Source organism: Nipponia nippon, unplaced genomic scaffold (assembly GCF_047370975.1).
Source record: "Nipponia nippon isolate SJK-2023a ecotype South Korea unplaced genomic scaffold, ASM4737097v1 scaffold_3, whole genome shotgun sequence".
NCBI classification, from domain to species: domain Eukaryota; kingdom Metazoa; phylum Chordata; class Aves; order Pelecaniformes; family Threskiornithidae; genus Nipponia; species Nipponia nippon.
The window spans coordinates 55,088,489-55,104,926 of NW_028262347.1; the positions used below are offsets into that span (position 1 = coordinate 55,088,489).

Below are 16,438 nucleotides of genomic sequence, written 5' to 3' on the forward strand. Positions count from 1 at the left end.
TTAACCATGAGATGTGAATCCACTGAAAACAGGATTCATTCATTTGGGAGCTGATAAAATTACTTGTTCCATCACCCTTCCACACACTCTGTCTTCTCAACAAGCTGTTCCAATGTCAGGTCATAAAACTCACTTTCAAGTGTGCCAGATGGGGAGGGGCGGGGGAGAAAGAAAAAAAAAAAAGCCTCTAGTGTGGACTTGCAAAAGCGATGAGGCATTCTGGGTATCCATTCAGAGGTGAAACATAAAAGGCCCAACTTTCAGAAGGTGGAGATGCCCAGCATTTTTTCAAATTTGAGCTGCCTTAACCTGTCTCATGTTGGACGTCAGAAAAAAAATAAAAGGCACCTATACTCACTGTTCACACTCAAAACACTTTAGCCTACTTCTTCAATTGCCATCGCTTCCTAGGAGGTGGGCAGAGCCCATCCAGATACCGGGTGTCCTGCACCTGGCAGCTTGGCAGGCAGTGCTGCACGGAAAAGGCGCTCCACTCCACCAGCCCCGATGCCACCTGTTCCCAGCCCTCCCGCCGCCCACCCAGCCCTGCCGCACCGAAGAACAGGCTGAGCCTGGCCCACAGCCCGGGCCATGAAGGAGCCCAAATCGAGCCAGGCAACTTGGAGACATGGAAGGCAGGCACTTCTGAGAGATGCTCTCTCCATACACCATTATCTGACAAATGCACCATTATCCAACAAGAGTCTCTCTCTCCACTTCCAGAGCGACTGTCTCCTTTGTTAAGAATCCATTGACCCCTCCTTTTTATCTACAGTACCTTCAGAAGAGGTACTCCTCACGTTTCTCCTGAGCTCACTAGGTGGTTTGTGGGAGGAGGAGGGTGGTTAACTCTCTCTCGTAGATAATGAAAACATATTGGTAACCATCGGCTCAATGCGTCCCCTGAAGGAAAGCGTGTACTCTTCTCTCTCAACCTCCTTCCATACTGCACCAGCAACGGGAGATTCCCGGCTCCCTACAAGCCTTTGCGAACTAGAAGTAATGGAAACACTATATTTCCAATGGGAGGAGTCTCAGCAAGAGGAGGCCATCCTCTTTGGAGGGAAAACTCATCGATTTCAAGAGGGTTAGAGCTACATGTGGTCACTCGCAAGGAAGAACATTTCTGGCGATAGTAATTTTACCTTGCACTCAGCCCCATGCAGGGTGTGTGAATCCTATGATTTGGTACGCTTAAATAGAAGTTAAGGCAATAAATCCCTCCCAGATCTCTGACCTTTGATAAATGTGAAGAGCTGGTTAATGCAACACACGGAACACTGAAACTTCAGCTCAGGTAGGTTTGTGTTGGAGGGAGGCCCTGTCAGCTGGGAGCCACGAACCCTCACTGCACACCACATCCTCACGGGCAGCTCTACCCTGGCTGAGGTGGCACCACATGTCGCCCCTGGCCAGGTCCCCACAGGCTCAGCAGCCTCATCCCTTAGCCTGAGGGGAGTAACCAGCAATGTGCAAGGCAATCACAAACCTTTTCCCAAGCTTCGCCTTCCCTTACCTACTCATCCGTGAGGTGGTATAGACAATGCTAGACTGTGTTCGGCTGCAGTTAGAGGATCACCAGCTTGACAAGCTTGATGTAGAGAACGGTATTAACTGAGTAATTAAATCATTTCTGTAATTACTCTCACACAGCTATAAATAATGTAAGCCCACACATTCTCTCTGGAAGCCACAATAGCGAGAGAAAAGAGGGTGAGGGATGCAAATGAAAAAGGAGAAATAATAATAATAATAAAAACACTTAACATTTATACAGCACACTGCATTTTCAAAGCACAGCACAAACAATAATTAAGAAATGGGTGGAGTGACAGACAGGAAAGTGTGAGTGGAAGGGAAATGGGAGAAGCAAGGGGAGGGGAAGGGTGGCAGGCGTGGAGCAGGATTTGAGACCCAGCAAGCTGGCAGCCTGGTGGACATGCTGCTCAACCCTGTGGCAGGGCCACACCATGTGGCTCTTCAGCCCACACCTCCATACTGCTGCAGCGAGCCAGGGCACAAGGATGCAGCTCTGCCTCCGCAGAAAGCAAGCAGCAAAGCGAGTGCCTGAGCGGGAGCGGGGTCAAAGCACACACTGCATGAGCATGCACCTGGAGGAGCCAGCAGCTCCATCGCAGAGCATCCTCCTAAAGCCTTCTCTCTGTTCTCTCCAGTGCAGAGGCTTGGTAGTGGCCACGTTGGCCCTGAGCCAGGCAGCTGGCAGCTGGTGGAGGCAGCGGGGGGGCTTGCCTCCTCCTCCCAGGAGCTTTCCCTTGTCCCCACCAGGCCTGGGGCCCCAGCACATGGCATGCTGGCTAAGGGCGGGGGGACACAGCCGAGCCAGCCCCAGGCACGCTTTGGGAGACCCACTGGCCTTTCCCTGGTGGGGGGGGGGGGAAGCACTGATGCCAGTGTCCCCATCCTCCCAGCCCCGAGGAGCCATTTCTGACTCTCTTTGTGGCTCAGTGCAGAGCAGGGAGGGAATACTTCTGTCCAACCAGAGCAGGAGGCAGCCCCCACAGGGAAAGCATAGCTGCCAGATCCCACTGCCCTGTGCCCTGCCTCAGCCCAGGCCCACTCTCCTCACCCAGTTTCCACCCCCATCTCACACCCCACGTCCTGTTTGCTCAGTGGTTCTGCCGCCCCCCGCTCCCCAGCTCTTGCTCCGGCGGCAAGCCAGGCAGCATCACCTGGCCAGGCACATCTCCTCCTCTTTCCTTTCCCCCTCTGCCTTTTCCGGTTCCCCATCTCATGCTTCCCACCTTTTTCCAGCCTCCCTCCCCCTCTCCTTCTTTCAGGATCTATTCCAGATGTTCATCCTCCACACTGGCTCATCACACCCTCTGTGTCCCCCCATCTCACCCATGCTCCATCCCAGATCCCCTGCTGCACAGTGCAGTTCTCCCAGCTGGATCCCACTGGGACCGCACAGAAGAGCCCTGGCCCCAGCATGGCCTGTGCAACCCCCAGGCCCAAGTGCAGTTTTGAAGCGCAGCTTGCAAGGACAAGATCTCTCTCAGAAATACGTGGCAAACATCTAAAAAGATTCTGCTGTGTATATGCAGTTTCTCACATTTATAACAAGGCCAAACTTGGGGTAACCTATGCAGTGGTACCAAAAGCACACTTCTGGTTAATAGTCCTCCCCTGCAAGACACCCTCTCCAGACCTGGGCCTTTGCTCTGAGGACCACTGGTGGTCGGGCAGAACCTTCAGAGCAAAACACGCCAGCACTTGCAACACAGGTAAACCACGTATCTTTCTGTGCCACATTTTCAGAGAGAGATATTTTATTTTCCAAATAAATAGATAAATAAATCAATCAGCTTGAGGCATACACCTGGCATAGGAAACTTTGCTCAAACAGTCATAGTCTGGCAAAGTTACAGGAAACCCCCAAGAGGACCTTATAATGGGGAATGCTGGGCAAGCTTACAATAGACGGTACTATCAGCCCTGCATACAATAAGCTCTCCTGCATGCCGCAGCTATTCAACCACCTCTAAGGGGGGTTACAGCTTCTCCTCCTGGAGTCCAGATTTTCATATCAAGCATGGTATTTACTTCAGCTAGAAAAATCCGTTAATTGCTCCCTAGCAATTAGGTAGCCTTTGCCTTTTGTAGAGCTCAAAGTACTTTACAAAAACATTGCTACAGTCTTCTTGCAAAGGGCAAATTGCTGTAGACAGTAGTTTAGCGACTGTCTTAAAGTCATGTTTTAGAGCAGAGCTGCAAGGAGGGCTCTGGTCTACCAGACCTGCTTGATTCTGCTGGCACCCTGTAGATGAGTCCTCCTCGCTATGTGTGCCTGCCTTTTTTGCCTTTTTCCTGCCCACCTTTAGACCCTCCATCTTCTTCATTCCTTCTTCCTCCGAAGCATACATTTATTGTTATTATCAGGAACCTCATAAATACACAGCTAGAAGCTATTGCCAAAGCGCAGAGAAAAATTGCCTCAACAGAGTCTTTAGGATATTTTTCTTTCCAGTCACTCTCAGAACTACTTCAATCAAACTCTCTCTCCCCCCCCCCCTTTTTTTTCCTCCACAATCCTAGATTCAGGAGAAGTTTTCCTGTCTCTCGTCTTGTTCGTCCTCTTTCTCCTCCACTCTAGCTAAATAACACATTCTCCAGCGCTTAGTTCAGTCTTGGTTGAAAACAGCTGAAGCAACGTGGTTTCCACACTCTTCCCTAAGGAGACTAGAGCAAATCCTAATAAAACTCAGTGTCTGAACTTTTTTCGTAATATATCGTTTAATATTATCATTTAACATATCATAATATATCATTTAATATCTTTTCTCAACTTTATCCTGTCGCTCCTACTTCTACTTCTGGCAGCTACACCAAGCATTATTTTCTCTAATCTTAGTCTACCTCTATTCACTGCTTGTATAAATCATACCCTGACGCATTGTTCAGCCAATCTACAATATGCATGTATAGCTGTTTCAGTCTTTCTTCATATATCAGTTCCTCCAGACCCTTAACAGAGTCACAGACTATGATTATATCTTTTTCTGTACCCTGTTTTTTTCCAGCCTGTGTATATGTAGTTCCCTTAACTTCCTTCTGTACTGGTTTTGCTGGGATAGAGTTAATTTTCTCCATAGTAGCTAGGATGGGGCTATGTTTTGGATTTGTGCCAAAAACAGGGTTGATAATACAGAGATGTTTTCGTTACTGCTGAGCAGTGTTTACACAGAGTCAAGGCCTTTTCTGCTTCTCACCCCACCCCACCAGCGAGTAGGCTGGGGGTGCACAAGAAGCTGGAAGGGGACACAGCTGGGACAGCTGACCCCAACTGACCAAAGGGATATCCCACACCATATGATGTCATGCCCAGCATATAAAGCTGGGGGAAGAAGAAGAAAGGGGGGGACGTTTGGAGTTACGGCATTTTGTCTTCCCAAGTAACTGTTACGCGTGATAGAGCCCTGCATTCCTGGAGACGGCCGAACACCTGCCTGCCAATGGGAAGTAGTGAATGAATTCCTTGTTTTGCTTTCCTTATTAAACTGTCTTTATCTCAACCCATGAGTTTTCTCACTTCTACTCTTCTGATTCTCTCCCCCATCCCACTGGGGCAGGGGGGAGTGAGTGAGTGGCTGTGTGGGGCTTAGTTGGCAGCTGGGGTTAAACCACAACACCTTCATAATCCATCCCCTCCAAACTTGGTTAATGAGGCAAATAAAAGGCAAAGAGAATAAGAGATTCCCTAGAAAGAATTGTTTCTTTTCTCTCTGTCCTGTGGTTACTGGGGTTACACGCGGATCTAAAGCAGCAGCATCGGGCAATTTCACACTCCATGTTTTCAATTTCATTTTGAGGCCAGTTTAGGGTAGGGACAAATTTGAGTGTAATTAATTTAGATTTTGTGAGACAAGTAACCGCTTGGGGTTGTAATAAAGGACTGCCTGCTCCAGAATGAAGAAACTAATCTCCTTGTCCGGCTGGGGATGGCACAAATTGATTTAATACTTGTGTGTTGGGTTTTTTATTCTGAAGAAAGGGGTTATAATAATGATTATAAATAACTATGGGTCAGATCTCATCAAGCTCCCAGATTTTCTTTAGATAAGTGCTCTTGGATTTGGAAATCTACCTAAACATCATCAGTGCAAAAATCAAGGTTAGAAATCTAGCAAGAAAGAACTTTTTCACAAAAGCCCCGTTACTTGCCAGGTCCAAGCTGAGTGGAAATCAACTTTTTCCTCACAGATATTTCAATACTTCTATTTCCAGGTAGACAATGGCATCACCTCATTTAAACATTAGTAAGAAAGAGGTTGATTCAGCTTCTCTTTCCCTCAGGTAGGCTGCAGCAGTTGCGTTCAGAGCTAGGCAAGGAAAGGTCTTCTGTCACTCGAAAGAAAACATCACTATAACAACAGAAGAAAACTAACACTCAGTACTCCTGGAAGAAGAATTCTATGACCCAAAATAAAGCAGCTTATAAATAGCTACAAAAGGCTGATATAAAGGAATCAGATTTCAGTTTTGCTTGGCGTTTGTTGTCTGGGACAACTTCTGCCAAGGGAAGGCATCCGTGCCTCCATATAGGCTGCTTCTTCTGCATCCTACCCTGCCCCAGCACTGCCACTGCCCAAAAGCACCCCAGGCTACCTTGGCAGGGTGTGAGTCTCACCAGGGTCCCTCCAGGCTTTCCCCTCCCCAGCCCTGTGACATTCAAGCAAAGATGGTGCCTGCAGGCTTTAGGTGTCCAAGGCTCTGCATTTCCAAAGCTCAGGGTAGATATGAAGTGCATCCAGTGGAAATTATTAGGGGGGAAAAAGTGATGGGGATATTTCAAGGAAAGTTACATTTCCATAAGATTTTTTTTTTTAAAAGAGGATTTCCTGTTGCTTTTTTTTAAGTGACCAAAAAAAAAAGAAAAAAAAAAAAATCAAACTCCATATTTTTTTCTTGTGACTCTTGAAAACAATACCCCCAAAAAAAGTGAAAGCCTTGAAATGGAGTTCCTCCCAAGCAAATGGGAGATAAAGTAGAGGGAAATATTAAAAATTTAAAAAGCAGACTATTTTAATAGGATATTTAATAAAAGAAACAATACATTTCTTTGAAAAGTAATTTTTTTCATTGAAATAATATTGACGAGAGTACCTGAGCTCTTGTTTAGGAAATGAGAGTTAACATTGAAGGATTTAATGGCCCTGGGGAAAGGTTAAAGCTCTTAAAAGTTCATTTCCAGGTTTCCTAATATCTGAGGGATTTTAAGTGCTGTAATTTATTTGTAAAGTAATAAAAATTGTTCTAGGGAAATTCTCAGATGTTAATTAAGCGCCACAGAAAAATGCTGCCTATATTCCCTTTCTTTATATGAAAAAATTTAATTTTGTATGGACAGATTAGACACAGATGTAAACATAAATTACGGCTCCACCTGGCCTGTTATTACATGTGTATACTCAAGGGAAAAACAGCATCGGCATACAATACTGGCTTTTATTCTCTATATCTCTGTGACCTACCTTTCTTCTCCCTCCCCAACTTTTGCAGCAGACTCGTAGTTTGATGACACACAATATTTAGTTCATTATTTGTGAGCTACACAGAGCTTTCATTTGGCAGCAAGAGGAAACTAAGCAGCAAAAGCAGTAGTAGTGTATTAATCACGTCCTCAATAAAATTATTAAAAGCTTGAAGGGAAGCTGCTGGGGTTTTTATTTTTTTTTTTTTTTTTACATTGAACTCATCTTTGCTGATCACTAGGAACATTTAAACTATTACCATCATCAAATGCAGTTTCAGAAAAATGAAAATGATTTGTGAAATTACATGAACTGCATATAATTTTGCTTTGGAGGGGAAAAAAAGGGATAGAAATCTTCTAACAACATTGAACCATATTCTTGCAACGTTTGCAGATCAAAATGTGTCTTTTTTTTCCCCTTCTAAGCAGCATTTTGTTTGGAATTTATTTCACTTCAGTTCATATAATCCATTCAAAGGGAACTTTTTCTTTTGTTTTTTTACTGAATTTCCTTCACACAAGGGCTCTAAAAATTTCAGATGTCATCCCTAATGGAAATGAAACAAATTTATATCCAAAAAATGAGGTTTGCATTCCCCATGCATCTCTATTATTTAACCTTTGGAAACCTGAGAGTGAAAGTTCTTTCCTTTTAATTACAGATGTTCTGCTTTTAGCAGTACTGTCCCAGTGTCTTTGACTTTGTCCTGGTTTCAAGTGTGTATCTAGGTGCTCAGCTTATCCAATTAGTTTTGGCTTCCCTGTACCTGCAGCATCATTTTTCTCCCCTCTGACCGGCAGCTAGTTTTCTTCCCTGGTGCTTTATACCTATTGTCCGAGTTTGGACTTGCTCCCCACTAAAATACCAAAGAATACCATTGCTGCAGCAGCATGGCATGGAGCAATCAGGCATGGAGCAATCACAGCAACCTTCAGGATTGAAAGAGAAAGAGACAACATGTCTTGGAAACCTTGACAGAAAACAAAAAGAAAGGGGATGGGGAGTTATGAAGTGGAGATGGAAAGCCAGAGGAGAAATTTCAGCTTTGGTATGAATGAGGAAAAAAGAGCAAGGTAGTGGAGCGAATAGCAGAAAAGTCAGGTCTATGCTGAGTGAGAAAAGGAAGGAGAATCTGGCCTAGAAAGGATCACGGATTTTAGATTTCAGTTTAGTTTCATGCAGCTTTTATACAGATTTTATTACGGGCAAAGCCCAATTTAATAGATCATTCTTTCCTACCATTTTATTTCCATCATTAGGGCTACCTGCGTGGGCAAGCCCTGGAGAAAATAGCAAGGGATGCAGAGACCGAGGAAAATGATTTTCAGCTGGGAAAACATAATCATCCTCTTCTTCCAATATTTTTCCTGGGTGCTGCCTGTGCACCGTTGTGTTACTATAAAGCTGCACAGGACAAGAAGCTGTGGCAAAATAATGTGACTGTAGAGAAATAGCAAGGGACAGTTCCACCAAAAATTATGGTCACCAGCTGTGCTATAAGACAACCCAAGGCATTTTCTGCTCTTACCTTTTCTGCTTTCATTATCATCAAGTTGACTTTTTCCTGTTATTTTAAAAAAATAAATAGTCTATTATTACAAAACAGACCAGTCAGCCAAATGGTGTGGTCATGTTTTAGGCAAGAAGCTAAACCTTTTCCAACACAGTAAGTGTCCTAAATCTGAACAACAATTCCCTCTGCTCTTAAGGGACCTATAAATGTACGTTGTTATTGTTTTTTTCCTTTTCTGTGACTGCTCCTTTACCTCCTACTTCTGGGCAGAATTAATAGTAGGTAATATTGAAAATATAATGAAGAAAAGCCTAGCCCAGTTTTCCAGTCTCAGAGCTGCAAACACAAGATACTGGTTTGTGTGCTTATCAGAACTGAAGCTTGGTTTGCAGCCTTGAAGGTTTCCTTCTACCATCAGTCTCCTAACACAGAGCATCCTCATCTGTCAGCTATTTCCACATTGTGATAGAATTGAATTTCTGCTTTCAAAACAACTGGGGAGAAAGGAGAAATGATTTTAAACACCAGAATGGGAGCAGATATGCTCACTGGTCACGAGTGCATTCAGTCCTCTGGACAATGCAAACTAATGCTTAAGATCAGGCAAGACAAAGCTATAAAAAGAAAGTGCAGCAACTTCAGGCAAACTGAAGAGACCAGAGAGCTTCGACAAGCAGAGTTCTTGGATCACAAGAACCTAGCAGTGGTGGTGCACATTTCTCACCTCTCCGTCTCATGAATTCCAGATTAAACACAGATCATCAGTGATCTGTGCTATTCTGTTTCTCATCAGGGGTCCAGATGAGATGATGCTCTGCTCCTAGTCCCTTTTCAAGGTGTCAGCACCAAAACAAGGACCAGGTGCTTCCTTGTAGGGCTGAAACAGCACAGCCACTCTTCTACCCTGCCCCACAGCTGCAGGGCTTACTCCTCTGAGAGAAGCTAATGCAGGGGCTATTGGACCTCCTCAGCCGTCACTCCCAGGCCACCCAGCCCCAACAAAATGACTGCTGCAGTTCCTGCTGTTTGGTGTCACTGCTGCCTCACAAAGTGGTCTCTCCAGAGCTCAAGCGAGGCACATTGTGTGTCTGTGCTTCACCATTTTCCTGGAACTAAACCCAGATCGCAGCATGCACACAGATCATCTGGTCATTTTCCTCTGATGCCAAATTAGGCAGAGATTAAATTAGGCAGAGATTAAATGTAACACTTTGTAACAGCTAAACAGGTGAGATTAGAGACATGAGCACCAAGGAGAGAAACAGCAAAAACATATGCAAATGACTATACTTATTTTTCAGAGGTAAAAGGCAAAACACTGGGAAAACAAGAAGATATAAACATTATCTACAAAGTCTAATCAAATGCAACATTAAAGAGCATGAGTTTGAACAAAACAATCAGGAAATCCAGATGTTACATTTTGAGCAACATATCTCCACCTGCTATGTTACACCTAGGGCAGGATTCATGTCATTTAACTCGAGGCATCACAAGCAAGCCAGGGTACAGCCTTCTTCAGTAATCAGTGGGGAGACACAGGACTATCCCATGAGTATTTCACTGCACCCTGGGGTGGGTGAGGTGAATTGTCCTCAGGTGGTTCCTCCTTCCCCACTGATTGTAACAATGCCTAGACCTCCAGCTGGCAGGTAGCAAACTTCCAGATGCATGTTAACTGAGATGAAGCCAGCCTATGGCTGTTATAAAACATTTCTGTCTATATATACAGGAGAGAAAGAAAACTCAGGCTTGAAATCCTCTTTTTTTTTTCCTTTTTCTTTTTTTTTTTTCCACCTGCCCTTTCATGTCTCAATTTACCAGCTTCACAGTATATTACAAACCCCTTTTTGCACATGGACCCAAATTTCCTCCCAGACACACTTATTAAACCCTCATTGAAGATGAAACAGAATTTCACACACTATTCCGGGGAACATGGTTTGACTGAGGAGGTTTTTTGCATTAACCTCCAGAGAAGAGGGGCTTATCTGTCACACCAAGGCATTAGCAGTTTGTAGTGTTCTTTAGGTTTGCATTGGAGCTACTGATCACAAACGCGCAGGGAGCATAACAAAGCTGTAAGTGCAGGTCTGAACCTGTGAAATGCTGAGCAAGTTCAATCACAGCTGACTGCTGTGGGTGTTGAGGGGATGCTGAAAGAAGCAATCCATGCTTCCAGGATTGAGCCCCAGCCACACAACTCATCTGCAGAGAACATGACTAAGAGTCACTAAAAGCAAAGCCTCTGTCAAGGACCTCTGTGGAAAATAGATTGTTTAAGGCTTACCAGGCTGACTTCAGTATTTTTAGTAGAATATCAATGTATTTACTCTCTACCATATTTTAATTCAATTCATCAAATAAATATTATCCATTAAAGATCACACACCTGTGAATCAGAAGCTGTAAAGCTCAGCCTTTTTCAATTTATGTTTAAAAGAAATCTTGGTCTTTCCTAAACCTGCAGATCCTTGTATGTAACCTGATTCTCCTGTCTGCAAAACTACAAAAAAAAAAAAAAAAAAAAAAAAGGGAGGGGGGAGTTTGATAAAACAGAGGTCGCCATTCAAAAGGCTTCCACCTTTGAGCTCCTTGTGGGCTGCCTGCCTGCCTGCCAGAACGCTCTTTAGAAGGGAGCCAGTGGGGTACACAGGGCAGTCATGGGAGATGCTGCCTTCCCAAGGAGAGACTAGAGTTAGGTAGAAAGAAAAATCTTTGTGAAGTTCAATAGGCCAAATTCCTCTTTGAATTACAGCAGCGTAAATCTGATCTAATCCTGCCAAAGGCAATGGGGCTATGCTAGTTTTACACTGCGGGAATCTGAAATCAGAATTTGGCCTGCCACGTTCAAAGTCACAAGGACCTTTTCCCAGTACTTAGGAGGTCTGGCATCAGTAACACTTGACGCTTGTTCAAAGAGAATGTAAAATGCCACCATAAGTGTGAAATGCAGCACTCGAGTAATGCTTCAGACCTGTTTTACACAGACATCCATAACCGTGCAACGCAGCAGGCAGAAGAGCATAAAGATGCAGCATTGCTGCCTGACTGTCCTCCAAGACAGAAAAACTTCATTGTGGGTGGAGTGGGGCAGAATGACTTTATCACATGTGCAACTATTCAAGTAGAGAGACAAAAAAATGCCTATGATTATTTTATTCAATAACTACTTTAGTTCAAAGTCTGATACAAGAAAATAACACTGCATATTAACGGTATGTTATTTGGCAGCTGAACATTTGGTCAAAAAGTGAGAAAATAATTTGTGAATAATTTATTCCCATCTACTCACCTACAATAAACTGCACTGGATTATTTCTTTACAAGGTAAATAAAACAGAAAGTGCCTGGATTTCTCAGCCCCCTAGATCTCTTTCTGAGGAAAAGGTGCCACAGCAGCCAGCTTAATTCTCCCCCTTTATTCAATTAGACATGATTCTGCCTAGTTATGTGTCTTGGATTCGCTTAAGAGTGACCTGTTAAAGAAAAAGGCTGTTTGCTTGTGTCCCTGTTTGCTTCTTTGCGATGCACAAAGTGCAGTTAAGAGGGTCTTCTCGATAAAGGGGTTGGCCCCAACTCTGTCTGGCACTGAGCCTGCAGAGAAAAGGGCAGCTCACTTCTCTTGGATATTCCCACTGGCCCACAGCAGCCCAGAGGCCACTGTTAGCCACACCGGCCTACCAAATGCACACTCAGGCATGAATTGCTGGATCCCCTGTTCCTCCCAGGAGGAAGACTTTTATCAGGTCCAGCTGCACCCCATGGAGGCTCCCCTAAGCTGAGAGTTATCAGCTGGCCAAAGATGCTGCTCTCTCTGCACCTTGCCCTGTTCATAAGCAGTGGTGGGAAGGCTTGTTTGTGTAGTAATTCCCCAGAAGACTGTCTGGGGCCTGGGAAAACAGCAAAATGTCCGTGATATGAAGGAATAAAGTGCAGCAGAAACAAGGAGGACTTAGCTGGACTGGTTCAGACTGGTTAGTTGCTTTAGCTAACACCTATTTAACTTCAGGAGCTAATGAGCACTTCTGAGAGAGGATGGCTTTATTAAAGATTCAATTATTTTCCAATTAAGATGTAAGAGCTGTATTAAACGTCCCTGAAAATACCACAGTGTCCTCCAACTGCATGCAGGAAAAACCCAAGCTACCATCCTTGGCTCTTCTAAGGTAAAACACAGGCAAAAATAAAACCTTTAAAAAAAAAAAATCACAATTATCAGGGGTTCTTTACCCTTCCTAAGGAAGAAGAAAAGGGCTAATTCTTTCGCAGCTCTCTTCTACCTGCTCCTTTCCCTCCTCAGTTTTTCTCTGTTGCAGATAATTCCACATGATTAATAGGCTCTTCTCAGCAGTGCTACACACAGTTAGCTCTTTTAATCTCTCTTTGAATCTGAGACTCTCTAATCCCCCAACCCTTCGGCCCCATGAGACTACACCTGAGGATCACAGAATAAGATATTCCTTTCTGTTTTAAGTTTCGATCTGCAGGTCTGCAATAGAAGGAAGCTCAAATTTACCTTATCTGCCATGATCATAGAGGAGCCTCCATGGATGCCCAGGATGGGAGTGAGGGTCTGGGCAGAGATGAAGTCCAGGATCTGGGCAATGGCTTCCTGGTCTGTGTCATCAGCAAATACTACCCCTTGAATCTTCCGGTCTGACATGAGGTCACAGATGCGGGTGATGATGCTCTTGGGATCTGTCTCATTCATGGCCACCAGCTCCACCCGAGGCACCACTGAGAGGTGGTGGAAGTCATCTTTCTCGTGGGCATCTTTGATGGCCACTTCGTCTGAGGTCCCCACCAGGATGACCGCAATGCCAATGCTCGGGTGGCTTTTCTGGGCATGGGCCCCACTCCCTGTTGTAGCGAGGACTGCCAGCACCAGCCAAAACCTTGGAGAATAGCACTCCACCCTGGGCCTCATCTTCGGCTCTTACACTCCCTGAGTGAGGAAGAAAAAAAAAAGGAAAGGGGGAAAGCAAGAGAAAGGGAAAGTGATTAATTGACAAGTCAATCATGCACTCAGCCTTCAAGGCAGATCCATTGATATTCCTCAGCCACTAGCCCTTCTTCACCAGTCCTTCTTGCCTGATGCCCAGCCCTTTGACTACATTCAGGGCTCTGTTAAATTCAGGGTGGTCAGACCAGTCCAGTCTCTACTTCAGAGTTTGGAGTCACTTCAGAGAACAGCTGTCAGCAGAAAAAGGGATCACATCATCTCTCAGGTCCCATGTCACTCTGAGACCCAAGTCAAAAGTGATAGAGAATTGTCCTTTGACGGCTGATCGGCTGTCTTTGTGAAACTAATTGCTTATGTCAAGCCCATGTCTAAGTGCTCACCCTCAACACAAAGGAATTACTGGTGCTTGTAATCAGTTTGGCCTTCTGCTGGAGGTATAGGCAGGGAGGCTGAAGGGACCAGGCATATAAGGACTCCCTTTTACTTTCTCAGCACAGCCCCTCCAGAATAAAGTGAGGACAAATGGGCAAGGCCATTGGATGTATATGTATGTGTGTACTCGTTGCATACAACCTTCCTACCACCAGGACACACACAGCTCCAGTCTGTAGTACAGTCAGCCATATGCCTTTCACCTATACAAGGTTCATTTCTTTTTAAAAAGCCAGGAATACAAAATTTCCCAGTGGTTGTGGCCAAAACTGGATTGGCGTAGTGTGAGGAAGACATTCCCTCCAAGCCCATATGACAGCTATTTTTGCCCAGCAGCAGAAAGACTCACAGAGCTTACAAAGGTTCACCCTCAGCGACTACAGCCAGGGATGTTACACGAATCTTCTCCCTGAACATGTCTACTTTATTTTGTAATCATAACAGTAGAAATGGAAAAACCCGATGAGGTCACCCCTCCAGCCCCTGCCTGAGTGGGACTGTTCCCTGCAGGATTGTTCCTAGCTCTTTCTTTATTCAGTCTCATTTTAATAATAGTTCACATTTCCACAGCACTTTTCATTCTCAAGGCACTTTACAAACACTAACGAATTAATCCTTGCAGCACCTGTGCAGTGTAAATATCAGAACCCACCCTGGTCTGGGGACAAAAACAGAGCAGCATCCCCCCAGCTGCCCATCACCCCTGCGGGAGGCAGCACTGCTCAGTGTGCCCACCCAGGGCCACGCTGCTGTTCCAAGGAGATTTCAGGCATTTCAAACTACAGACAACTCTCCCTCAGTGCAAAAGGTCCTGCTCAGCTATTCATGCCCATAACTCTCTTCTTCAGCAGCCAGGCACGCTTGGAATAAATACACCAGCCCTGCGCTGCTTTGCACTACACCTCTCGTCTTGAGGGTCCGGAAACTGGACCCTTCCATACTGTTAGCTGCTGCACATACCTCTATCAAATGAACAGAAAGCCACGGCAGCAGGAACAATACTGGCAAGACTTTGGGTAAACTAGAAGTCCATCCAACAGCCCTACCTAACACCAGCCACCCCTAAGGAAAGGATGCAAGGGGCCCCATCTTGCCCTACCCAGGAGAACACGTAGGCTCAGCACCTGCTCCCTCATTGCCATGCTAAGCAAAGAGAACATATCCTGCATTGATATTACCAGATAAATAAGCAGATAAAAGAATAGATAATAAATATGCACCGGAGCAACCAAATGCACTTAGGAGGCTGGAAGGGACCACGGGTGTGAAGCGCCAATCGATTCTGAACTCTCTGACGGATCCACTTTCTGAGAGATGCTCACAAGGAGAACCAAGAGACTTTGAGAGTTTGGCAAAATGAACAGCTAACTTCGTTCCAGCAGGACTGTTATCCTCCAATTACGAGTCACTAAATTAGATTCCTTCACAGTGAAATGCAGTCCCCACTCCTGCAATGCTTTATTAACTTTAATGCACTCTATACGCTCTCTGTCTCTCACTCTCTTGCTCACTCACTTTAATGCTATATTTGTTCTTTTTAAAATATGTCTCCTGCGATCCCTCTGCATAGCCTCACATAGTATATTACGCTTGGTTAGGCAATGGCTAGCTGTGATGCCCAGGGAGCAGAGTGTAGGTTTTTCCCAGCCCCACTCCGACCAGGAATACTTTACAGGACCTTCCAACCCAGGGCTCGGATAGCAGCAATGCAGGAGCTGTGCAGGTGATCGTGGCAGCTGTCTGCCTTCATGCCCAAACACAGACTTCTACTGGGAAAAATGCCGGCCAAGAAACCCATTTCCTTCTCTTCACCTGCATCAAAGCCAATAAATCTCTAGCATTTACCTCCAAGCAGCAGAAAAGAGCCCAGATCCTGAAGAGCACTTAGGTGCCAATCTGCTGGGTGTCTAGCTCATGCCCCCAAGGGAGATTCTTCCATTCAACACAAGATGATGGAGTTGCCTGTACAGTGCCAGATCCTCAGGCTTTGACCAGATACGCAGGGAGCAGCCGGGGCTAGGAAGAGGCTAATGCAAAGAGCAGGTCATCATTGCCTCCACAGCCAACCTGACATCTCCAATTTGGATCCTCAGCCATGAGCTGGTTCAGGCATAGCAATGCTTAGGTAGCCCGTGTTGTACCACCCAAGACACTTCTCCCTCCATCTCTCACGCATAACGCTTCTGTCATGCTCATGATGTGTTTCAGGTGCTCCACAGGGAGTCTGCATGGCGGGGACCAGTGTCCTTCTGAGATAATAAGGAGGAACCAGGTCTAGGCTGGGCTCCCTGGTAGGACGGGACCCAGGAACGTGATAAGACAGGGGAACTCCAATAAATTACACCCAACCCAGGGCTGGTGGCATCCTGTTAGCTGAGGGGTAGCCTCTGCCATTCAGCCCCAGCGCACTCCCGTAAGGCAGCAGCAAGCAGGTTCACAGCGCAGAGCTGAGCTGCTCAAAGACTGCAACAGGGGTGTTCACGGTGCTTACAATCCCTTCCCTATCCAACTTGGGGGTGACTTCTGCTCACA

The 16,438-nt window shown here is 45.4% G+C and overlaps 1 protein-coding gene across 2 annotated transcripts in view; it reads right to left on the bottom strand.

Moving 5' to 3' along the window:
• The window catches only part of GRIN2B (glutamate ionotropic receptor NMDA type subunit 2B), a 206,877-nt gene that overhangs the window by 156,317 nt on the left and 34,122 nt on the right, over positions 1 to 16,438 (bottom strand). For both annotated transcript variants that reach the window (XM_087767094.1, XM_087767095.1), the window contains exon 3: positions 13,028 to 13,456. In XM_087767094.1, the coding sequence (XP_087623220.1) occupies positions 13,028 to 13,438 (411 nt within the window). In that variant the 5' untranslated portion in view covers positions 13,439 to 13,456. The remainder of the gene's footprint in view (positions 1 to 13,027; positions 13,457 to 16,438) is intronic.